Source organism: Coenobita brevimanus, chromosome 99, assembly GCF_032717465.1.
Source record: "Coenobita brevimanus isolate Jiangsu-jjx chromosome 99, ASM3271746v2, whole genome shotgun sequence".
NCBI lineage: Eukaryota > Metazoa > Arthropoda > Malacostraca > Decapoda > Coenobitidae > Coenobita > Coenobita brevimanus.
The window spans coordinates 3,850,848-3,877,560 of record NC_137052.1 but is presented as its reverse complement, the minus strand read 5'-3'; the positions used below and the strand labels follow the sequence as shown (position 1 = coordinate 3,877,560).

The window sequence follows — 26,713 nt, the reverse complement described above, 5'->3', positions numbered from 1 at the left end:
AGGAAACAGCAGAGGGGTGTGGAAGGCAAGAAAAATAGGAGAAGGAACAAGGAAGACAAGAAACAAGACAACAGAGGAAGATTGAGAGAGATGGAACAACAAGGAAAGGCAGAAGCTGAGAAGGACGGAGAGAGAGACGAAAAAGAAGGGATGAAAAAAGGAAGGGAGGAAGGAGGGAGGGAAGGAAAGATGGAATGAAGAAAGGAAGAAAAGGAGGGAAGGAAGGAAAGGAGGGAAGGAAGGAAGGACGGAAGGAAAGATGGAAGGACGGAAGGAAAGATAGATAAAAAAGAAAGGATGGAAGAAGGAGGGAGGGAAGGAAAGATGGGATGAAGAAAGGAAGGAAGGAAAGGAGGGAATGAAGGAAGGAAAGGAAGGACAGAAGGAAAGATGGAAGGAAGGAAGAAAGGAAAGGACGGAAGGAAAGATGGAAGAAAGGAAAGGACGGAAGGAAAGATGGAAGGAAGGAAGGAAGGAAGGAATGGACGGAAGGAAAGATGGAAGGAAGGAAGAAAGGAATGCACGGAAGGAAAGATGGAAGGAAGAAAGGAAGGCAGGAAGGACGTGAACGAAGTGTGAATAATGTTTTTGACTTACAATACGAAAAAACAAAGATAAATATGGAAAAATAAAAAAAAATCACCAATAATAAAAATAAAGGCGCCACTATACTGACAAGGCAAAAAATAAATTGGCCTTGATTGTTGGCAGTGGATGTTGTCAGTGTTGGAAGCTGGGTCAGATATTTCTCTTCCAACATGCAATTTTTCTTTTTCGTGCATTTATTTTATCCACGTCAGCTCTTTCTCTCTCTCTCTCTCTCTCTCTCTCTCTCTCTCTCAAACGAAAAGCAAGGGAAACAAGAGAGAAAAAATAAAGGAAGAAATATGCGAAGAGGGAAATGTTTCTGGGCCCCTCACACCATTCTCTCTCTCTCTCTCTCTCTCCACTCAGCAGCGGCCGTCCCACCTTATCTCTCCTCCACTCCTATAAAACTGATCTGGGGTGGATTTTGCCGTGGCCAGCAGTCCTCCTCCTCCACGCTCCATCCACCTTCACGCATCCACCCAAGGCCTCTCTCTCTCTCTCTCTCTCTCTCTCAACTCTTTAATTTCTCTCTTTTTTACTTCTTTCTTCTGACATTTTCTCCTTACTCTTTTTCCCAATCCCTGATGCTCGTTTCACTCTTATTTTCTTAATCAAAACTTTCCCCTCTTTTCCCCCCTCCTTTTCCCCAAAAGTCCCCTCACTTAAAACTTTCCCCCTTTCCCCTTCCTCCTATCCTCTCTCCATTCCCCCTCCTCTTTCTCCTATCCCTTTCCATCCCTCTCCTTTTCACTATTATCTTCTCCCCCTCCTCCTCCTCATAACCCTATTCCCCTTCTTCCTCTACTCTCTCCATTCCTCTCATCTCTACAACATTCCTCCAAACCCCCTCTCCCCCTCCATTTCCCCTTCCCCCTCTCCCCTCTCCATTCCTCTCATCTCTACAACATTCCTCCAAACCCCCTCTCCCCCTCCATTTCCCCTTCCCCCTCTTCCCTCTCCATTTCCCCTTCCTCCTCTCTCCTCTCCATTTCCCCTTCCCCTTCCCCCTCTCCATTCCCCCTTCCCCTTCCCCTTCCCCCTGCCCCCTATACATTTTCCCTTTCCCCTTCTCCCTCTCCGCACTCCATTTCTCCTTACCCTCTCCATTTCCCCTCCCCCTTCCCCCTCTCCCCTCTCCATCCCCCCCACCTCTTCATTTTCCCTCGTAACCGGAAGGCAGTGCATTTCCAGGCAACTGCTGAAGCTTGTAAACTTACTCTCTCTCTCTCTCTCTCACACACACACACACACACACACACACACACACACACACACACACACACACACACACACACACACACATCCAGTATAAGTCTCTGCCCCACGTTTCTCCCTTCACTACAATTATATTTACTTATTTATTTATTTACCAATCTATGCTTAAGCTATCACGAGACAACTGGCACCATAAACCCCCTCATAATCGGAACAACTCTACTACTACTACTTCTACAACAACTCCTATTCTACTCCGCCTAACTCCAGACGATTTTATTGAGCTGAGTGAGTCAAAGGAGCCCAAGTACTTAGAGAGACTATCGCAAAGGTCCAGTTCCACTGATTCTTAAGTAGGATATTGGACAACGATAAGGGATAGGTATTTCTTTTATTGGCTCCGTTCCTGGCGCTCACTACCACAAGCAGCTCTCTCTCTCTCTCTCTCTCTCTCTCTCTCTCTCAGCCAATGTCATCCACAGGTAAATAACAATAATAATAATAATAATACACCTTTACACCTACTACACAACCCTGTAAAGCCACCTCTAAATTGATTATCTACCTTAATATCTCTCGTGTAGTTGATAGGTGAAAATTTAGTCATTCTTGTGGCCTCCCTCAGTAACCTTGCTAGATACTAAGATTAAAGCAGGGTAGAAACGCACTGGCAAGACATCACACCTGTTTCTCTCTCTCTCTCTCCTCACACACGCAAAACCATTCACACTTATATTACCTTACACTACTGGCATGCTCCTACACACACACACACACACACACACACACACACACACACACACAACCCCCCTCCCCACACACACTCAACCCTCCTCTTTCCCCCAACACACACACTCAACCATCCAATCCCCACGCACACTCAACCCTCCTATCCCCACGCACACTCAACCTCCCATCCTCCAACACACACTCAACCCTCCCCTCTTCCCATTTCCCCCACACATATACTCAACCCTCCCCTCTTCCCCTCCCCTCACACACACAACCCTCCCCTCCTCCCACATCTTCCCCCACCACCATCCACGGTACAATCAGAAGCCGCTACCTCTTAAATCCCAGCTTGGTACACTTTTCATCAAATCGTTTGGGCATCTCACTCACCCAGTTGGCTAGGCGCTGATTCTACCCCAGTTCCCGTAGGTATTTTAAGACGGAAGTAAATTATCAACGCGCTGGGAGATCATATTAAAAGTGTCGCCATAAACCCGTCAACTTCCTCCTTGAACGATCCTCATTTATTATTCCTAACTTTGCTGTATCACCCACAAGAACATGATAGGAAAGTATGTCTGATTTATATGTGAACTAAGACAGGTAAATACGCTTCTATCACTGTAAACAAGGATAGTAATGCAAAGGGGATTGATTTTTATGTAAACTAAGACTCGTAATACTCTTTTTATCACTGTAAATAGGGATAGCACAGTATGGGGTTTGATGTATATGTAAACTACACACCTTAACTACCGTGTCACAGTAAAGGAACATGATGACATAGTAGCGGTGTGATTTACTGATTTATACACTACACCACGCTCCTGTCCCCTCACCGTACAGTACACGATAGCAGAATATAGGTACGTTACAGCCTTATTAACGTAAAAACCACGATGGCAAAGTGCAGCCTTGATTTATGAAGATACAAGCATCATCATTCTCTCTCTCTCTCTCAATATTTTGTCAACAATATTTTCAGCTTTGACAACCAAAACTTCAACCTCTCTCTCTCTCTCTCTCTCTCTCTCTCTCTCTCTCTCTCTCTCTCTCTCTCTCTCACCGGCCACCAGGAAGCTCTTTCGTGTGGCGTAGGCAATGTTGGGTCCACAGGCGATGGTCAGATAATCCCCATTTCGGTCCACCACCATACCCGTCACCTCCGTCCCCTCCTTCGGGTACTCCACCTCCTGGGGCGCCGCCTGGGGTCAAGCGGGGTCAAGAAAAGGTCAAGATGGGGTGAAGGTGGGATTAAGAAGAGATCAAGATGGGATTAAGAAGAGATCAAGATGGGATTAAGAAGAGGTCATGATGGGGTGATGGTGGGATTAAGAAGAGGTCATGATGGGGTGAGGGTGGGATTAAGGTCAAGATGGGGTGAAGGTGGGATTAAGAAGAGGTCAAGATGGGGTGAGGGTGGGATTAAGAAGAGGTCAAGATGGGGTGAAGGTGGGATTAAGAAGAGGCCAAGATGGGGTGATGGTGGGGTTAAATAGAGGTCAAGATGGGTCAAGGTGGGGTGAAGCTGGGATTAAGATGGGGTCCGGATGGGAGGGGGTCACGGTGAGACTAGAGAAAGGTCAAACAAAACTGAAACTGGGATCAAACTGGATGAAACTAGGTCACAATAAGGTGAAACTGAAATCAAAGGGGAGGGGGGGCAAAGGTCTTCACTCCGACTGCGTATATACCAGGCCTAAATTATACTAGTCATCTTAGGCACGAACACAATTATCACCTGAAATTTATGACGAACAAACAACGACGAAGCATCACATTACAAGAAACGCACATGTAATTATCACTATTAAACGCACATGTAATCATCAATACTAAACGCACATGTAATCATCACTATTAAACGCACATGTAATCATCACTACTAAACGCACATGTAATCATCACTATTTCCCATCTATATCACCTTTATCATCACACTCTCAGCGGTATACGGGTTGGGTTGGATTAGGAAGCAGGGAGACGAGGACGCAAAAGCAGGAGGGTTGGGGGAGGCGGTGGCTCAATCGGTAGAGAGGTGGCCTGCAGTCCTTACGGACCCAGGTTCGAATCCCGGCTGGGGCAGGGAACAGTTTAAGGATTTGAATTTCATTAAATCAGGCTTTACCGATCTACCAGAAGACCCGCCGACATGTCGTAAAAATACCCCCGCTAATACCAATACACCAATCCTGTATGAGACAGCCCTAGCATGTATTCAATATGGACGGTGGGTGTTAGCGCCGAAGTGGTGACATGTAGAGGTGTATGGTATGTAGGAGGACTGCTGGGCCTTGATAGCAGGCTGTGAAGCCTATGTCCAGAGTCGGACACATAAAAAAAAAAAAAAAAAAAAAAACTAACACACACGCATACACAGACGCAATGAAATAAAGAAAGCACCCCCAAAACAAGCACATATCACAAAACACAAGCCAGTACACAAAACAACTAAAAAAAAAACACCTAAACAAGAGCGCATAAATCGACAACACAAGCAAATAAGACACAGGTACCCGCAAGCAAAACATCTCGGCGGCACCAAGAAGCAAATATAACAAACGACCACCATATTTAACACGAAATCTCCCTTTCTTCCGGACGCACAAGTTGGCGGGATGAAGAACTAGGGCGTACGACACTTACTCTGCCATGGTCCCAGATTTTCATGGCATAATCGTAGGGGCCATTAGGACACTTCAAGACGTAGCCCTCAAACTCATGTCCCTCCTTCAGTAGCGAGCTCACCCCACTGGCCTTCTGTGGGTCTGCTGAGGTCTGGTTGGATTGGGTTGACATATATTTTTCTTAGGTTTCCTTGGGATTTTGTTTCAGTTATTATTATTATTATTAATTATTATTATTATTATTATGCAATTGTTTTTTTGTATGCGCACGTGTATATTACTTCACTGTGCATGTGTAACTGTTCGTATGTCTTATTTCGTCAGTAACTACAAGATCACACCTCAAGATGAATAATAATCATCGGTAAAGACCAATTAATATGAAAATAACGAAACAATTTCCACCCCGCAGACTAACAGCAAAGCGTCCAAACAGACCTCGTCAGTGTTTACATCCCCATTGCACTCGCTATGTCCATTCGTCACCGCCTCCTCCTCCTCGTCCTTCCCTTCACACGCGCCATTATGTACGTCAGTGCCATTCGTCTCGGGTTTGGAGGACTTGGGTTGGGTTCTCTCCTTCTTGGCCTTCACCTGAGCCAAACTGCGACGGTTCAGGTAGATGCAGGAGTCGAGGGCCACCAGCTGCTTCCTGTACCGTGAGCTGAAGGAAGGAAGGAAGAAAGAGGGTGCCAAAGGAGAGAAGGAGGGTGAGAAAGAGGGGAGAAAGTGGAAGGATGAAAGAAGAAGGGCAGGAGGGACAGAGAAACACATATAAAGAAAGAATTAAAAGGATGATGATAGAAAGATGGGGATAGGAAAAAAAAAAGAATGAAATCATAGAGACGAAAGGGAGAAAAACAGAAAAAGGAAGGATGGAAGGAAGGTGAGAAGAGGAGAGGAGAGGAGAAGAGGAGAGGAGAGGAGAGGAGAGGAGAGGAGAGGAGAGGAGGAGAGGTGAGGAGAGAAGATACTGTGTGTACTGAATGCTTTACCAGTTGTCACTTATTCCCACTTGACCAAATTAGATCACGCTCCTAACCAAAATACTGAGCCTTGACTGGATACATTTTGAGCTGTTTTCTGCGGTACCGGGTATAATTTCATTTCAAAGTAAAGCATGTTATTTTTCATCATCAATTAACTCATATTTGTGTATATTAGGATTACATGCCCTCTAATACACTCCTGACTTTCTTATAATCAAATTAATCTTCCCTGTCACCCCTCTCCCTTTTCGTAAACTCCTACCACATCCATACCACCCCTGCCACATCCATACCACCCCTGCCACATCCATACCACCCCTGCCACATCCATACCACCCCTGCCACACCCATACCACCCCTGTCACACCCATACCACCCCTGCCACACCCATACCACCCCTGCCACACCCATACCACCCCTGCCACATCCATACCACCCCTGCCACAACCCCACCATACCCCTACCACTTACTTGGCCTGCTGGTGATCGTCCCCGGGGCTGTAGTCAAAGAGGTGGACCACTGGCACTTCCGGACCAGCGTCTTCAAGGTCCAGTTGGCCCCTGTACACCGGCATGGTTGTCTGGGGGTACATGTATACACCTCAGACACGCACACACGTACACGCCTCAAAGACAAACACCTACACACTTCTGGGACACGCACACGCCTCATGGACATACACCTACACACTTCTGGGACACGCACACGCCTCATGGACATACACCTACACACTTCTGGGACACGCACACGCCTCATGCACATACACCTACACACTTCTGGGACACGCACACACGCACACGCCTCAAGGACATACCTACACACTTCTGGGACACGCACACGCCTCATGGACATACACCTACACACTTCAGGGACACGCACACACGCACACGCCTCATGGATATACACCTACACACTTCAGGGACACGCACACACGCACACGCCTCATGGACATACACCTTCACATTTCAGGGACACGCACACACGTACACGCCTCATGGATATACACCTACATATATCAGGGACACGCACACACGTACACGCCTCATGGATATACACCTACATATATCAGGGACACGCACGTACTTCAGGGACACGCACACTCTTCAGGGACACGCACACTCTTCAGGGACACGCACACATTTCAGGGACACGAACACAAAACACAAACATACCCACGAGGGCGTTACAAAAAATCGATATAAAAACGTAAATACACGCTTAACACCTTCGACTTGTTCAAACACGTCAATCACACACACACACACACACACACACACACACACACACACACACACACACACACACACACACAGTCGTCACAAAAACTAACACAAATCATTTAGTACACATTAAAAAAAAAAAGCTCCAACTCCTACGCCTTTTAACAGCAATAACAACAACAACAACAACTTTCCATCACAAACCCCACCACCCATCCCACCACCCTCTACTGTATCACCTTAACACCACCCCTAACCCTCCCCCCCCCACGGACTTAACACCCACTCTATCACGGGGGGATTTGCATGAACAAGCCCACAGGGAGGTGATAAGGGCAAGCACGTGATACGCTGATAACACACAGCTGGTATTGTGTGCCCTCCGTCCAATGATTGTCACGTGAGATGGCTGTGGGTGAATTTCCATCAGAATTATCGTGCTCTCTCTCTCTCTGATGATGACGATGATGATGATGATGATGATGATGATGATGATGATGATGATGATAATGGTGATGGTGGTGATGGTGAAGATGATGATGGTGATGGTGAAGATGATGATGATGATGATGATGATGATGATGATGATGATGGTGGTGGTGATGGTGAAGATGATGATGATGATGATGATTCCATTATTTTCGTAACTATTTCCAACTACTGCCTACCCTATTTATAAACAGTGGGAAACAGAATGATAATAATAATAATAATAATAATAATAATGATGATGATGATGATGACAATAACGATGAAGAAGACAACGATAATGAACGATACATTTCAGGAACCGCCATCACATCTGTTTACAATAATGTGTCCCAAAAATTTCAGTGTTATTTTTCCGTCCTCATTCCCGAAATACGCATCACATGGAAATTACACCAGAAAAAAAAAATGAATAAAATAAAAAACGCCGTCAACTTACTTCCTCATATGATTAATGGAATTTCCTGGTAAACAGATTATTGGAATTATCGACTCTTATCTCCTTTATCTGTTATCAGTGTTGTTTAATGATGACATGGCCGGGTACTGAACTTCGCACAAGCACAAGATAGGCCTGAGAACTTTGATAAGAAAAAAAAGAAGGTACATTGTGACAAGTGAAAATTTTAGGAGAGAGAGAGAGAGAGAGAGAGAGAGAGAGAGAGAGAGAGAGAGAGAGGTCAGAGCTAGAATTCTCTTTATTTTCTCGTAACTTTTCGGGCCACACATACCCCACCTTCAGGGAGACTCAACAAGAGGCTTAAGTTCTTGTTCAATTTCTCTGATGATGGGTTCTGCGCAGCCCGATATCTTAGAGAAAATTAAATCAAACTCTAACCTGTCTCTCTCCCACCCACCATTTCCATTTGACAGGACAACTCTTTAAGCTATTTCTTTTTTTTTTTTCTTAATTCCTATTCAAAAAAATCCTTTAGGGTAGTTTTTTCTTTTCCTTTTGTTTTCTTTATTTCTGTTTTTATATATTCCCTCCCCCCTTTTTTTTTTGGCAATTCGATCTTTGATACTGGCTTAACTCCCACACTCTTAAAACTACAACAGCATTTTAGATACGCCTGGTGATTCAAGGAAGCATTTAAAAAAGAAAGAAAGAAGAAACCAAGACAAGAAAAAAGATATGTAAAGAAAAATGAAAAGAAAATGAAAGACCAAACTCAAAGAAATTACAGAAAAGAAAAAAAGGTCATTAGACTGAAGTGACTAAACATGTCTGAACTCATGTCACCTTGCAGCCCTCCTTAACTTTTCCCGTCACCTCTTCACGTGCGTAGAAGTGTCCAGGGAGGTGACATGTGCCTCTTAAGTGGTCGACATGATTTTGCAAGAAGTGATTATCGACATCCCATGCAGGTGATAAGGTGATAATTATAACTCCGTCTCGAGATAACATACCTGATTTCTCACATCTTAGCTCACGTGGGGTCACCTTGGGGGGTATTGGTAGAGAGAGAGAGAGAGAGAGAGTTAGTTATCAATCACCCTTCAGATACGCCTTACCGGGGTGCACTTAATCTGGTCTCACTGTCCGATGACAATACTAGGAAATACTTTTTATCATGTCTAAGATATGGCCACTGACAACACCCATATCTCAGCTCAGAAATCCCAGTTATATATCATTCTTAGAAGCACGCCTTATCGATACAGAAGGTGATACGCTCAAGGGGAAATAGCAGGGAGGGTTAAAAGTAGGAAAAACAGAAGGAAATATATAAAGTAGGGAATAAAGAGGCAGTAAGAAGTAGGATTGACAAAAGTACACAAAAATGAGACACGAAAAAATATTGGAAAAGATAAAATATGAGAGAGAGAGAGAGAGAGAGAGAGAGAGAGAGAGAGAGAGAGAGAGATCGGGTAACATAACAGACCTTATCACATCATTCGTTTACCAAGACACCTGCGGAATCGTACCTATTCTCACCCTCCGTGTGTGTGTGTGTGTGTGTGTGTGTGTGTGTGTGTGTGTGTGTGTGTGTGTGTGTGTGTGTGTGTGTCTAAGGTCACTATTGTCATCACGAGGGGGCAAGGATGATATTTTATAAACGCGACAGCATACTGAAGGGGCTGATGGGCACTGCGTTGAATTCCTTTATAATGAGGTATTTTCCTGTTAAGAAGTGCCTGATAATAACAAAGGAGATGATGATGATGATGATTATACCCAGAGAGAAAATGATGATGATGATGATGATGATGATGATGATGAAAACACTAATAACAACGGTATAGATGATGCTGATGCTGGTTTTGATGATGATGATGATGATGATTATGATGATGATGATGATGATGAGGATAAGGATTTAACTAACAACCATCCACCACCCAATCACCCACAGAGGGACCCCCAAATAAACAACCACACTCGTAATCACAGGCTTAACAAGGCAACGGGAAATAATCCATCTAAAATAATTATCACGTCTATAAATAATGATAAATGTATCAATGTATTTTGGCCACACTGATATTTATCCTTTACTGGCAATTATTGAGACAGGATATTGCAATGAATGTGATATACTGTTCGTGAATTATTATATATTTAGATGAGACTTATACATATTCTGAACGATTAGGTTAACGTGTATGCATTAAAACTGAAATCTAATCACCACCACCACCAATAACAGCAACAACAACAACACCGACGAAGATGACGAAAACAAACATCTGCCGCCATCTTAAATCTCTCTCTCTCTCTCTCTCTCTCTCTCTCCCGTGTCAAACCTCCTACGATAACACAAGTGACGTAATCTCTCTCCACTCTTACGTAAACAGATAACATTAAATGACCACCATAGCCCCTCAGACTCAAGTACACCTGACGCGATAAGCCACCACTGTTGCGTAATTCATCTCGGGTACAGATCATTACATACATATTCTAGGCAGGGAAGAAGGAACCAAAGGCCTCATCTTAAGTACAGAACGAGATCATTACGTATTTTTCACGCAAGGAAGAAGAGAACCAAAACTCTCATAAAGAACGATTTTTTTTTTTTTTTAATGCAAAGAAGAAGGTACATAACGAGATCACTGTATATATATTTTTTTATGCAAGGAAGAAGGAACCAAAGGCCAGAAGCCCTAAAGATCGCTCCCTCGAAGAAGAAATAAAAATAAGATAACAGAGAGTCAAATCCCTTCAAAACAATGAGGTACAGAGACAAGCAGGGCAGTGAAATGGCGGGGGACAGGGTGACGTGGAGGCGATTTGTTTGTGGCCACCCCGAATAAGGGATTAAGACGTCTGGCAATAGATAGATGGATAGTTTTCTCATATTTCTTCGTGCCATTTCTCGACGATTTTCAGCTTGATAGTGAAGGGAATTAATGGAGGCTTTATCTAACCCCTCCCGTTCGAAAAATCACCCATAGGCATATAAATAAATAAATAAATAATAAAAAAATAAATAAATTGTTCGGTATTAACATGAATTAAAAAGTTACCGTGGTGAAGGGGTTAATTTTCTTCAAGATCTATGGGAAATACTTTAGGGCATAGTTATATTATCAAAACTGAGTGTGCGAAGGCGTAGACTAGTCCCTAACTTTAGACGGCGAATCTTGTAACGTCTCTGGAGAGAGAGAGAGAGAGAGAGAGAGAGAGAGAGAGAGAGAGAGAGAGAGAGAGAGAGAGAAACATTCCACTTCACGTCACACAATCAGCAACGAGGATAATAGATCAACCTTCTTTCACTCCCCATCATATATCTCAGTGACGTAAAAATTCGTGCTTTGTCTTCTTCAGATCTTTAGTTTATTTTCAGATCTTCAGTGCAATGTCTTAATTTTTTCTTGTCACCACCACGCGATTTGCTTCTGTATACGATTGCCTATATGGTGGAGTGAGACGGCCGCCATTTTTAAAGGTCTACTGAACTCTATATAGCGATCGCGTCCCTTTAAATCGTGTCCCTTTAAATATTACCCCTATTATTATCCTTATAATCATCCTTATTACCGCCACACGATTATATTGAAGTAAAGAATGGCCCCTCGTCGTCTAAGGAAATAAAAAGAATACACAATTATTCTCTCTCTCTCTCTCTCTCTCTCTCTCTCTCTCTCTCTCTCTCTCTCTCTCTCTCGGGGCTATTTACACCCTTCAGTAATTTATTCACCATGAGATGATCTTTAGCTAAAACAGATTGACATTAGCAAGAATAAAAGAAAAAAAAATGAATTAAGAACGTCCTGAGCCAAATATATACATAAAATAAAAACAAATATACTAAAATTCCTGTTTCAAAATGCAGTGAAGGGCTAACCCAAAATTTTAGACCCCAAATTAATGCAGTGTGAAGCAAATATCAAGGCTTAAGTTTACAACAGTGGTGGTAGTCGTTATAGTCCTTTCACATTAACTCGGCCAAGATTTTCGTCCTTTTACAGCCTATTTCGTGTAGCTCTGTGGAAAACTACAACAATACTAAGGCTCTGCATTCTTTCCGGAGCACTTCTTCCTGACTTGCATCATATTCTAGTGTTAATCAACTGTGACACCTGAGCACTGACGAAGAAGAGATGGAAAATTTAGGCCAAGTTAGAGTAAAAGGAGTATAAGGACGAGCCTTCAGTTGATAACATTGATACAGTGCAGTGGCTCTGTTGCCCGGCTATACAAACGCCCCTCAACTCCTTCCCTATCCTCAGCAAGGAGTCTAGTGGTCTACAAGAGAAGGGAATTCCTGCCTCTATACTGCTTGACAATCAAATACAATAGCACCCTCGCTTTTTCTGCTCTGCGTAAATTTCCTTAGGTGTGCTTACAGTATAAATTTCCTTACCTAACTATTATTCCTTACTGCATCTTTGTCAATAAGATATTCTTTAATTATGCTTTAAAATGTCAGTGTCATTACTATTGATTAAAGATAAATCTCACATTAAAAAAAAAAAATATGCAGTACTCAAGTACTGAAGTTGTGCTTATTAAGAAGATAAAAGATTACACACGACTTGGATATTGCCTACTTGAAGAAGGGCTAGGCTACCTGAAGACGGGCTATAGGCTACCTGAAGACGGGCTAGGCTACCTGAAGACGGGCTAGGCTACCTGAAGATATGCTAAGTCAGTCCTAAAGTATTATAGTCTTATCTTCTGAGGAAACATAGCTTCGATTCGTAGGTATAGTTTCTGGTCCAAAGCTTACTTGTTAGTGTTGGTAGTAGAGGTGTGTGTGAGAAGACAGGTCGGGGAGGACTGAGGGTGCAGGTGTGTGGTAATCAAGGAGTTACCTGTGTTGGCATGGCACTACCTTATCAATGCTACCCTATCATGTAACTCAATACGTCATTCCTCCCCCCTCTCTTTAATCCTCTCTCTCTCTCCTTCCCTCCACGTCCCTCTCTCCCTCTCCTATTACCTCCCCCTCCCAGCCCCCTCCCTCCTCTCTCAATCTTTCTTTTTTCTCAATTTTCCTCCCTCAGATTTCTTCCTCCTCTTCTATCTCCCGCTCGTCCTCCCCCTCCTCCCACTTTCTCTCCCCTTCCCCTCACCTCCTGAAGCTCCTCTCTCCCTCACTTTTTCTCTTCTCCCCGTTCCTACCACAGTCCTCTCCTTCTCCCCCCTGCTCAGCCTCAACCCTCATCTTTCTCTCTCTCCCCCACCCACTCTCAATCGCTTCCAGATCCCTCCCTCTCCCCCCCTCCTCTCTCTCTCTCTCTCTCATGACAGCCGGGACTAAGATAACATCAAGCGGAGAAACGAGATACATAGGATCGGGTATACATAGGAGAGAGAGGGAGAGAAAGAGTCTCTCTCTCTCTTTCTCTCTCTCTCTCCCTTCCATTCTCCATCCTTCCTTTCCCCTCTTCTTCCTCCTTCCATAAACTTTCCCTCTTCCCTTCCTATCCATCCATCTTTTCCCTTCCTCCTTTCCTCCTCCTCTTCCTCCACGTGCCACGCCACTGGCTCTGCACTTCTTAAAACGCTGCGTCAGTGTCCTTTTGTCTCCTGGTTGTGTGTGTGTGTGTGTGTGTGTGTGTGTGTGTGTGTGTGTGTGTGTGTGTGTGTGTGTGTGTGTGTGTGTGTGTGTGTGTGAGAGAGAGAGAGAGAGAGAGAGAGAGAAGGGTGCGCGTGCGAGCGTGCGTGCGGGCCTGAGCATGTGTGTGCATGTACACTTAGTCTTATATAAAATGATGGGAGGAAGAATTTACGTGTGCGTGGGTGGGGGCATGAGGTGGGAGGAGGAGGAAGCATTAAGATGATGAGAGAGAGAGAGAGAGAGAGAGAGAGAGAGAGAGAGAGAGAGAGAGAGAGAGAGAGAGAGAGAGAGAGAGAGAGAGAGAGAGAGAGAGAGAGAGAGAGAGAGAGGTGGGGGGGAGGGAGAGAGAGAGAGAGAGAGAGAGAGAGGTGGGGGGGAGGGAGAGAGAGAGAGAGAGAGAGAGGTGGGGGGGAGGGAGAGGAACGGCACATAGTAGAAACAGGAGGGGAGGGAAGGGAAAGGGGTAAAAGAATTAGTAGGAATGGGGAGGAGGGAGACTGGGGTAGCAGGCAGAGAGACGCGGGGAGGGAATGAGGGAGGAAAGGGAGAAAGATATGGGGATGGGGAGCTTTTAGCCAGCAGAGGGAAAGGGAAGGGGCGATGAGAAAAGGAGCTAAAGGAGGGGTGGGGTGGGAGGGGATGAAGAGGAAAAAGGGGATAATAGGTACTCTAACAGGGGTGGGGAAGGTGTGGAGGGGAAAGGAGTACAAAGGAAAGCAAACAGCAACAGACCTTATGGTCCTTTCGAGGCTGTTTGGTACAGAGTAGACTATGACTACAAGATCTAACTCTACATGCTGAAGGATAAGGATAGTAAAGCAAGAAGGCTCCCCTCGCCTCCAAACCCTCCAGCCAAAACTGGCAAGAAAAAGTGAGAAAAACCACCATGCAGCATGGAAAAACTGACATGGAAATTTCATAGGAAAGACTGAAAAAGGAAAAGCTACATTCTATAATACATTATCTATAAGCTACCAGAATGAATAACCTGAAAGAGAAAGTAGTAAAGTACAATGAAGGAGTGGTTAGGAATAGAGAGGGGAAAGACTGTGTGGGAGAAGAGAGGAGGGGCAAGATGGGATGGGTGCGGGGAGGAGGAGAAAGAAAGGTGGGGAAAGACTGGTTGGGGAGGAAGTGCGTGGGGGAAAGAAAGGAGGGGGAAGATGGGATGGGGTTGGGGTTGGGGTGGAAGGGAAGCAGAAAGAGTGGCAGGGAGTACGGGAGGAAGTGGGGGAGGGGAGGTGGCTGGGGTGTAAGCTTAACGAGGCCTGGGGTGTTCAGAGCTGCATTGCGTACAGTATTACATGGAATTACTGTACATTACACAACACCCCACACACGGCATTTATAGCACAGTTACCCCGTGTATTTACTATGGAATTCACTGCTATGGGTTACCTCACACCGGCACACTGAACAACACTAGGATTTCTGACTTTCTCTAGGATTAAAGAAAAAGGAAAAAAATGAAAAGCCTGGCAACAGGTAGAATAAGATCAATTTGCAGAAGTTAAATGAATACCTGGAAATCTCTCTCTCTCTCTCTCCTTCCTTTCTTCCCTTCTTTCTCTCCTCTCCCTTTTTTTCTCTCCCTTTCCTATTTTCCTCTTCCTTTCCCTTTTTCCTCTTCTTTTCCCTTTTCCTCTTCCTTTCCCTTTCTCCTCTTCCTGTCCCTTTTTCCTCTTTTCCTTCCCTTTTCTTTATTCACACACCGTTTCTCTTCTTTCCTCTTTCTTCTCTTCCTTCTCTCCCCTCCCTTTCTCCTCTTCCGTTCTCTTTACCCCCCTTTTCCACTCCCTTCTCCCTCTTCTTTTTCCCCTCTCCCTTTCCCTGATAATTCCCTCCCTTTTCTTCTCTCCTTTTTTTTTCTCTCCTCTCCCTTTCCCCATTCATTCTCTCTCACTTTTCCCTTTCTCGCCCTTCTACTCTCCCACTTTCTTTTCTTCCCCCTTTCTTCCCCTCCGTTCTTTTGCACCTACCTTTCCCTTTCTCCCCTCTTCCTCTCCCTTTCTTCTCTCTCCTCCCTCATCTCCCTTTCTCCCTCCTTCTCCCTCCTCTCCCTTTCTCCCTCCTTCCCCCTTTCATCTCCTACTCATAATGTCTTTTGTCTCCCCAGAAAAGGGAGAAAAAAAAAAAAGGCCTACATCTATGCCTCTTTCAAGCCACTTACAGAACCCTCGTAGTCTCGTTATCTCTCTCTCTCTCTCTCTCTCTCTCTCTCTAATATTCCCGCCTCTGCACTCATCCAACCTTCCTCTACGTTTCCCCTTCACCTGTTTAACTGGGCCCAAGTCTGGCATGTGGATTTCAATATTAATAAATGCAAAGTGCAAACATTGGCAGTAAAAATGTACGAGCAAGTTACAGCATGAATAATGTCCAGCTTGATAGGGTAAACCATGAAAAAGACTTAGGAGTTATAATAACAAACGATCTGAAACCAAGCAAACAATATACAGAAGCTGTGAAAAAAGCCAATAAATTGATTGGATTCATAGGCAGACCATTTGAATATAAATCCGATAATATTGTCCTCACTTTGTCTAATTCCTTAGTACGCCCGCACATGGAGTATTGCGTTCAGTTTTGGTCACCGTATTATAAAAAGGATATGGAAAAGCTTGAAAGAGTGCAGCGAAGGGTGACAAAGATGATACCTAGATTGAAAAATAAACCGTACAAGGAACGTATAGAAGCCCTGAATCTCTTTACCCTAACAAAACGGAGGATACGAGGAGATTTAATTCAAGTATTCAAGATATTCAAAGGACACGATTACATGGCTGTCGATAAATACTTCACAGCTGATCACTCGAATTACACTAGAGGCAATGGGCATAAAATAATAGATAATTGGCAAACGATTCCAGTCGCATGAAGCTAAGCATTTCTTCATCAATAGAGTTATAAATATATGAAATAAATTGCCCTCCAACGTAGTAAACTGTAATACAGTACAAACCTTTAAAGGTCGCCTGGATAAGTATTTGTCATCTAACCCCCAGCTTAATATGTTTACTCCTGAATAAAACATTTGTGTATGTATAATTTTCTATTTTATTTCACTTTAGTTTTTTAGAGCCTGGATCAATTTATTAAATGCAAATATAGTATATGCACAGACTAGGATATGCACAGATAGCCCTGAGTTAACGGTCACTACTCATACTTTCGACCTGTGATGGGCTGTGGATCACTGAGGGTCCCTGTTAGTTACGTGGCCACCATCGGGACTTTTTTTTAATGTACCAGGGGTCACTGCTTCAGCAGATGACTTGTGTGCTTGTCCCGCATGGGAAAGTTCCTAGTCTCAGTGGAATGAACGTAGCTGGGGCCTGATTGACTGTTGCCTACCTTAACAGCGCCAGGCAAGGCTGCCGCACCACCCCTGAATATACACACTGTGCACCGTGCAATTTCCATGCTGTGTCCGCAGACGCCCCGTCAACTCAACGTGCCCGTACATAGTGACATGCATTAGATACTTATTTAGTCGATTATTCATTTTACTTTACTACTTTCTCTTTCAGGTTATTCATACTGGTAGCTTATAGATAATGTATGATAGAATGTAGCTTTTCCTTTTCAGTCTTTCCTATGAAATTTCCATGTCAGTTTTTCCATGCTGCATGGTGGTTTTTCTCACTTTTTCCTGCCAGTTTTAACTGGAGGGTTTGGAGGCGGGGGGAGCCTTCTTGCTTTACTATCCTTATCCTTCAGCATGTAGAGTTAGATCTCGTAATCATAGTCTACTCTGTAACAAACAGCCTCGAAAGGACCATAAGGTCTGTTGCTGTTTGCTTTCCTTTGTATTCCCTTTGTACTCCTTTGTACTCTCCCATCACATATCTCTTTTACCCATTCGTTTTTCCTCTCCTTTCTTTGTTTCCTTCTCTCTCTTTCCGTTCACCTCTCCTCTCCTCTTTTATATTCTTTCCATTCTCCTCTTTTGTTTTCTCCCTTCCTCCTGTCTCCTGCATTCACCTCTCCTTTCCCATCTTTCCTTTCTAACTCTCCTTCCTCTGCTGCACTCTTTATTATCTTCTCTCTCTCTCTCTCTCTCTCTCCATCATGCCTCAACTGCCTCCTCCATCTCCTACCCTTCCATCCACGTCTCCTCCATCTCCGCTGATTCCCTCTCTCTTCCTGCCTCTATGTCTTCCTTGCTGCCATATTCCTACCCAAACACGCAACCTCTCTCTCTCTCTCTCTCTCTCTCTCTCTCTCTCTCTCTCTCTCTCTCTAACACTTTTTCTTCCACTGAATATCTATCTACCTGTATTTATCTATCTATATATATTGGTTATGTATTTACTTATGTATGTATATATGTACGTATGTATGTATGTATGTACGTACTTATGTATGTATGTATGTATGTATGTACTTTATGTATGTATGTACTTATGTACGTACGTACTTATGTATGTATGTACTTATGTATGTATGTACGCAGCGTGAGAGAGGAGGAGGGTGATGCCAAGGGTGGAAAAGGGAAAGGGGTGAGGACAGGATAAGTGGGGAAGAAATAGGGACGAAGGGTGGAGAAAGGTAAAGGTAAGAGAGGGGAAGGGTGAGGGGAAGAGGGGGGAAGGGTGAGGGAAAGAGAGGGGAAAGGTGGGCGAAAGAGAGGGAAGGATGAGGGGAAGGATGAGGGGAAGAGGGGAAGGATGAGGGGAAGAGATGGGAAGGGTGAGGGGAAGAGATGGGAAGGGTGAGGGGAAGAGAGGGGAAGGGTGAGGGGAAGAGAGGGGAAGGATGAGGGGAAGAGGGGAAGGATGAGGGGAAGAGGGGAAGGATGAGGGGAAGAGGGGAAGGATGAGGGGAAGAGATGGGTAGGGTGAGGGAAGGATGAGGGAAAGAGGGGAAGGATGAGGGGAAGAGATGGGTAGGGTGAGGGAAGCCAAATTGGGAGAGGAGGTAGGAGAGAGGGGTGGAGGAGATGACAGGAGTAGCAGCAAGAATATGTAAAGGGGAGAGAGTGAGAAAAGATGAAGAATAGGAGACTGCAAGAAGAGAAAGAAAGGGAGGGGAGGAGAGGAAGACATGGTAAGAATGGAGAGATGAAGATAAAAGGGAAGAAAGGAGGAAGGAGAAAGGGGAGAGGCTAACACAGGAGATGGAGAGACACGGAAGAAGGAAGGGGAGAAAACACGAGGGTGAAAAAGGTGAATGAAAGAAAGGGCGAGGTAAGACGAGGGAGGAGGTGAAAAAGAATAGGAAGAGAAGAAAAGGAGGGAGGTAAACGAGGGAAAGATCAGGAAAGACAAGAATAAGAAAATGAGGAGGAAGGAAGAAGGAATGCAGAGGAGGGAGGGAAGACAACAGGGAAGAAGTGGGGTAAACCGCAAGGGGGAAGTAAATGAAGCAAGAAGAAGAAAGAAGAAAAGCAGAGGCAAGACAGGAGAAAAAAAAAGGAAGACAGAAGAGGAAAATAAAAATGGGCGGAAGAAAAGACGAAAATGAACGATGGAAGGAAGAAGGAGGCAAAAAATGGGAAGAGGGAAGAAAATGGAAGGAGGAAAGACAGAATGATGTGACGAAATGAAGAAATGAAGAAGAGTTAAGACCAGAAGGAGGAGAGATAAAGACGTGATAATGGGCAGAAGGATAGGATAGAGGAAGAGGAGAAGAAAAGAAAAGGAAAGAAAGGGAATGAAGGAAGTATGGAAGGAAGGAAGGAAGAAGAAAAATTTTGCACAGAAAGATAAAATAAAAGGAGAGAAGCATAGAAAGCCAAATAAAAAGAAGAGGAAAGAATGGAGAATGAAATAAAATGAGGGAGGGAAGAAGGAGAAGGGAAGGAGGAAGAAAGGAGGGAAGGAGGAGGAAAGGTGGGAAGGAGGAGGAAAGGAGGGAAGGAAGGAGAGGGAGGGAAGGAGGAGGCATGATGGAAGTTAGTTTTATTATTAGTGTTCCTGTGGGGTTGGCGGTGTAAATTGGAAGAGGAAATTGATAAAAGAAGGAGGAGGAGGAGGAGGAGGGGGAGGAGGAGGAGGAGGAGGAGGATATAATGATGATGATGAGAGAATAAAGGAACCAGCAAATCAAACAGAATAAAAAGAACAGGTAAATATATAAGAGTCAGTGAACAAAGCACAAGGAAAATACAAGAAAACAGTAAAATATTAAAGGACTGCGATATAAGGAAATAAGGAAACTGATGGAGACAAAATCTACAGGAAAATTAGGATAAATAAAAGAAGGAAAACGTAAAACAAACATGCAATAAAGAAAACAATGAATGGAACAGGAAACAAAAACACTTCGGGAAAATGAAGATGAAAAAGGAAAATAAACCGGCAAATGACATGAATCAAGACATAAACACCAAACATGAAAACCAGGAAAGTAAAGACAGAACACAAGCCCCGGAGGAAAATGAAGACGAATAAGTGTGGGAAAATGCAAGAAAATGAGAAAAAATGCATGAAAATATGAGGAAAATGCATGAAAATGAGGAAAATGCATGACAATATGAGGAAAATGCATGACAATATGAGGAAAATGCATGAAAATAAAGAAGGAAAATGCATGAAAATGAGAGGGAAACGCTAAAAAATCAGACGACACGTATGAAAACAAGAGGAAAATGCAAGAAAATATGAGGAAAATGCATGAAAACATGAGGAAAATGCAAGAAAATATGAGGAAAATGCATGAAAATATGAGGAAAATGCATGAAAATATGAGGAAAATGCATGAAAATATGAGGAAAATGCAAGAAAATGAGGAAAATGCATGAAAATAAAGAAGGAAAATGCATGAAAATAAAAGGGAAAATGCAAGAAAATAAGAGGAAAAATGCATGAAAATAAGAGGAAAATCCTAAAAAATCAGAGGACCCGTATGAAAACAAGAGGAAAATGCGAGAAAATATGAGGAAAATGCAAGGAAATGTGAGGAAAAATGCAAGAAAGGAAGAGGAAATTCCAAGAAAATAAGAAGAAAATGCAAGAAAATAGGTGGAAAAATGCAGGGAAAAATGAGGAAAAATGCAAGAAAATGAGATAAACGCAAGACAACTAAGAAAAATGGAAGAACATGTGAGAAAATGCAAGAAAAAGAGAAAAAATGAATAAAAAGGGAGAATACGAAAAAATAAAACTCGGTAAACAAAGAATGAAGAGAGAAACACTAAACGGAAAATCCAGGAAATCAGAAACCAAGAAATTAGACAAACGAGACAATACTGAAAAAATAAATAAAATGAAACTGGTCTGGTAGATAAATAAAGGAGCGAAAAATACCAGAGAATAAAACAATAAAGGCAGAGGAAACAGGAGAACAAGGAGAGGAAAGGAAGGAGACGCAAACACTAGGAGAAAATGAAGGGGGGGAAAAGAAAAAAGAGAGGGAAACCAGCTAAATTACACAGAGCAAGACGCATTAATTAACCCAGACCTCCGCAGTCTGAGGGAAATTTAATCACACAGGAAACCAGGTAACTGTAGGCCACTCATGTTTGGTTAATTTCCTCCCTTGCTTTGTTTATTTTGTCTTCCCTTGCTTTGTTTATTTTGTCTATCGTCGCTTGGCTATTTGTTTTTCTGTCTATCATTCTATCAGAGCAGGTATTCCAGTTGTCTATCCTTCTATCAGTGGGAACAGTAGATGAATTTTCTTCTTTATCTTCTACTTTACTTTTAATGTTCCATCTACTATCATTTAATCACCTATTCTCTCTCTCTCTCTCTCTCTCTCTTCCCTTCTATCCTCTCCACCTTTCTACCTTGGAGACCACTCAATTTTTCCTTATTTTTCAGTTTATTCCACTTACTCTTTCATTTATTATCAATCAACCGTCTATTCTCCCCTCCATCTATCCTTGTACATCTAACCTTCCCTTCTTCCCTCTCCTCCTAAAAAAATAAATAAATAAATAAATAAATCAACCCACAATGCCGAAATCGATTTGAATTTAATCAGGGTACACACGTAATCACCAGCTCACTACTTATATTTCTATTACTCTTACTTTCCAGCCTTTCTCCTCTCCCATCCAACGTCATTCAGCCTCCCTACTCTTCTACTTACTATCCTTCTATTCCATTCTCACTCAACCTCCCAACTTCTTTCTCTAATACTTTTTTCTCTTATTCTTTTTCAACCCTCTTCTCTTCCCTCTACCTACCCATACCTATCTCCTTTCTCTCCTGTCTCCACTTTACTAATCTCTTCACCAACCTTCTCCTTTTCCTCCTACCACACTTTTCTATCTCCTAACCTCCTCCCATCCTTATTCACCCCTCTTCTCTTTATCTACCCTTGTATATCTATCTCACTTCTTCCTCTCTCTCTCCATTCATACACATCTACTTTTTATAACCCTTCCGTCTACTCCTTATATCTAGCCTCTTTTTCCCTCTTTTACTCGAAGAAAATAAACTCTTCCGAAATCTTTAGGGAATTTAATAAGTGGAAAATGAATAACTACAAGACAATCATTTTACATCTTAATTTTCTTGGCTTCTGTTCTTTTTACTCTCCTGCCTACCCACCCTTCGTCCAGCCTTCTATCTATCCTTAGCCTTTCCATCTATCCTCGGCCTTTCAATCCATCATTAGCCTTTCTATGTACCCTCAGCCTTTCTATCTATCCTCAGCCTTTCTATCTATCCTCAGCTTTTCTATCTATCCTCAGCCTTTCTATCTATCCTCAGCCTTTCTATCTATCCTTAGCCTTTCTATCTATCCTCAGCCTTTCTATCTATCCTCAGCCTTTCTATCTATCCTCAGCCTTTCTATCTATCCTCAGCCTTTCTATCTATCCTCAACCTATCTATCTATCTTTAGCCCCTCTGTCTACCATTTATAACCAAATTTCTCTTCCTCCCTGTCCCTCCCGTTCCATATCTCTTCCATGATCATTCAACTTTTCCTCTTCCTCTTGCCTAACCTTTTCTTACTGGGTGCTCTCCTTGTCAACCTGAACTCAAACATCCAACTTTTTAAACTCTCTCTCTCTCTCTCTCTCTCTCTCTCTCTCTCGGGAAAATAAATTAACCCACACTTCCGCCGTCCCGCGAAATTCAATCTGGGTGCAACGCAAATAAACTGACACCGAACGAATTCTTTTTTAGTGCCCCCTTTCCTGCCTTCTCTTTTTCTTTTTTCTCTCTCTTTTTTCCTCTTTTTTTCCCTCTCTCGTCTGCCTGTCCGTCTCTTTTCCGCACTAACTAGTTCACTGAGACATTTTTTTTCTATTTTCTTCTTCCTATCACCACACAATTTTGTAAGAGCTGCTGTAGTGAACATGGCTAATTATGGCTATGAAAATGGGTAATTAAGGCTGTGAAAGGGGTTAATTAAGGCTGCTAAAGGGGTTAATTAAGGCTGCTAAGAGGGGTTAATTAAGGCTGCTAAGAGGGGTTAATTAAGGCTACTAAAGGGGTTAATTAAGGCTGCTAAAGGGGTTAATTAAGGCTGCTAAAGGGGTTAATTAAGGCTGCTAAAGGGGTTAATTAAGGCTGCTAAAGGGGTTAATTAAGGCTGTTAAAGGGGTTAATTAAGGCTGTTAAAGGGGTTAATTAAGGCTGACAAAGGAGTTAATTAAGGCTGCTAAGAGGGGTTAATTAAGGCTGCTGATGGGGTTAATTAAGGCTGCTAAAGGGGTTAATTAAGGCTGCTAAAGGGGTTAATTAAGGCTGCTAAAGGGGTTAATTAAGGTGTATCTACATTTCTCCAGTACGAAGGAACAAAAATCATAAACTACCACAAAAAGAACTAGATCGATGCGGGACCATCAGCGCAACAACGGGGAATTTCAGATAAGTCTACGGGATTGAAACATCGTCCATCCGAAAAACCTTAGGGAGTGACTGACGGACAGGGCCTCACGGAAATAGTCTCGTATCTAAAAAAAAGAAAAAAAAAAGTTCACATCGAAGGGAAAAATATACGTGAGGAGGAGAATGACAATCTGTGTTATTCAGTATTTCATTCTTCATCATACTCTCTCTCTCTCTCTCTCTCTCTCTCTCTCTCTCTCTCACACACACACACACACACACACACACACACACATCGAGAAAAAGTTGACAGATCAGGATGTGAGACGATCATCTATCTCTCTCTCTCAGATCTATGGGGCGGCGTCCCCCTTTTTGTAGGGAGAGAGAGAGAGAGAGAGAGATTGTGTGTGTGTGTGTGTGTGTGTGTGTGTGTGTGTGTGTGTGTGTGTGTGTGTGTGTGTGTGTGTGTGTGTGTGTGTGTGTGTGTGTGTGTGTGTGTGTGTGTGTGTGTGTGTGTGTGTGTGTGTGTGTGTGTTCAAAGGAGACAGTGGGTGTGAGAGCTTAAGACATAATGAAGAGTGTTGATCTCTACCTTGGAGAGATTGATTATATTTCTCCTCCTCCTCCTCCTCCCTCCGCCTTCCTTCCTTCCTTTCTTCCCCCCCACTTTATTGTCCCTCCCTCCCTCCCTCCATCCACTGAGTCATTCATTCATCCGTCCGTCATTCCTTCCTTCCTTCCTTCCTTCCCTGTCATATTTACCGTCCCTCTCTCTCTCCCTCCTTCGTTCCTTCCTTTCCTCCCCCTCTCTTCCTCCTCAACTTTATCATTCCTCCTTCCTTCCTTCCATCCTTCCTTCTCACCCTCCTTCATCTATCGATTCTTCACCGTCATTCTTTTTCCTTCTGCATCTTCCTCCCTCCTCTTTTCGAATTTCCCTTCTCTTCTTCCTCTTCGTGCTCCCCCATATCTTTCTTCCATTTTCTTCATCCTCTCTCTCTCTCTCTCTCTCTCTCTCTCTCTCTCTCACACACACACACACACACACACACACAAACAGGCGCTTCGAAGTGGCCATAAAACAGGGCTAGTGAATCTGATAATGCAGGACAGACTCGAGAATTATCAGGGCGAGATATCACTGAAAAATCACCCCTTTAGTCCATTAACGATACTACTACAACTACTACTACTACTCTACTACTACTATTACTACCACCACTACCACTACTACAACTACTACCATTACTGCTACTACAACTACCATTTTCTTCTTTTCACGTAATTATTCTTTCAATTTTGTAAACGTGACAGGATAAATATGCGTGTGTGTGTTTGCCTTAGTTTCCTTCGTTCCTTCAATGTCAATCAGTATGGCTTAAATCTTAGCTAACTCCCCGTCCTAGTAGGGCAAAATGGACTACTTGGCCTAATGATCTTGGCTTTTATGCCTCGGATCGCTTGCCAAATATCCAACAAACAGAGCCAAGCGATCTCACACACACACACACACACACACACACACACACACACACACACACACACACACACACACACACACACACACACACACACACACACACACACATTCACAAACTTACGAACATACACTCAGATATACCACAAATACACACTGAAAAACAAACATACATACATTGAACGTACACAAAAAATCGTACATACAAGATCACAAGCATCAACGCACATAAAATCACATACATATGCACATATCAATACACGTACATAAACTTCCGACATTCCACACACGACTCAGAATCTCTCTCTCTCTCTCTCTCTCTCTCTCTCTCACACACACACACACACACACACACACACACACACACACACACACACACACAAAGAAAGGGCAGCAAGATCCGTCAAATATCAAGTAATCAGAAGAAAAGGGCGAGCCAATCAGAAAATAAAACAGAATCCAACTATTTCCCGCCTTAATTCACAAAGATAACAAACACAATCAGATAAAACAGAGTCAGAAAGTAATCCCTCCACGCGAGCACACACACACACACACACACACATATATATAAAGCACACAGTCAGAAAGTAATCCCTCCACACACACACACACACACACACACACACACACACACACACACACACACACACACACACACACACACACACACACGCCAATTACCACATATCGAGGTAAACCCAGAGAAAGACTCGTGCCAATCAGAGGGCAAAACACAAACAAACATCCCTCCGCCTCACTGCCACACAGGTTGCCTACTAAACTTCCCACCCTGCACAAACCTCACGCCAAACAGGGGTAAGAAAAAACACGAAAACACAGGGTGAGGCAAAAATAGCTACGTGGCATGGTAGGGAGTTTAAATGAAGATGGTTTAGTGTAAAAATAAAGTCTATCTATCAACTGCCAGACGCCTTCATCCCGTAAGGAGTTGCCACAAACAAATCGCCTCCATGTCGCCCTGTCCCCCGACATTCATAAAGTGATAATCTTAAATAGGTGGTACTGGAAATTTCAAAGGAGAATTTTCCCCTTCACTTTGACAGGTCTAAGTTGAAGTAATCTTTTGGTAGCTAAAAAAAAAATAAAATAAGAGAAACTGGAGAATTGCTCAAAGGGAACTTCCTAAGCTGACTGTAGCAAAATATACAAACATTATTTCCTTTACCCTTTCCTTTTTCATTCCTCGCTCCCTTTATATTCTCTCTCTACTTCCTCTTCCTTTCTCCTCTCCCACTCTTTGCCCCTCCTCTTCCCTTTCCTCTCTCTCTCTCTCTCTCTCTCTCTCTCTCAGCCACAATCCGAGAAAACTTCGTCATTGTGGGCGGCGTGGGAAGTTAAGGACGGGATACGCTAACTTCGCGACACCCAATCCACCCACACCACACCCGGCACGGCAGAAGGCAAATACAAGGCACGGCAACACTAGGTACGGCACTTTGAGGCACTGTAGGAGCACGGCAGGACACAGAAATATTAAGCACGGCAAATAATGGGGCGGCTGACGACAAACATAAGACACGTAATTGAAGACACGGCAGTTAACAGACATAGGGCACGGCAATTTCAAGCACGGCAAGAGACACATGCAGCACGGCAACTTCAGGCA

General features: G+C 43.4%; 1 protein-coding gene across 1 annotated transcript in view; it reads right to left on the bottom strand.

Annotated features, from left to right (window-relative positions):
• LOC145414404 (uncharacterized) overlaps window positions 1-25,828 on the bottom strand; it is a 27,751-nt gene extending 1,923 nt beyond the window's left edge. The window contains exons 1-5 of the mRNA XM_080283940.1: window positions 25,768-25,828; window positions 6,623-6,732; window positions 5,601-5,826; window positions 5,182-5,313; window positions 3,602-3,740 (exon numbers count right to left, since the gene is read on the bottom strand). Coding sequence (XP_080140066.1) covers window positions 3,602-3,740; window positions 5,182-5,313; window positions 5,601-5,826; window positions 6,623-6,726 — 601 coding nt within the window. The 5' untranslated portion in view covers window positions 6,727-6,732; window positions 25,768-25,828. The remainder of the gene's footprint in view (window positions 1-3,601; window positions 3,741-5,181; window positions 5,314-5,600; window positions 5,827-6,622; window positions 6,733-25,767) is intronic.
• Window positions 25,829-26,713: the final 885 nt, after the last annotated feature.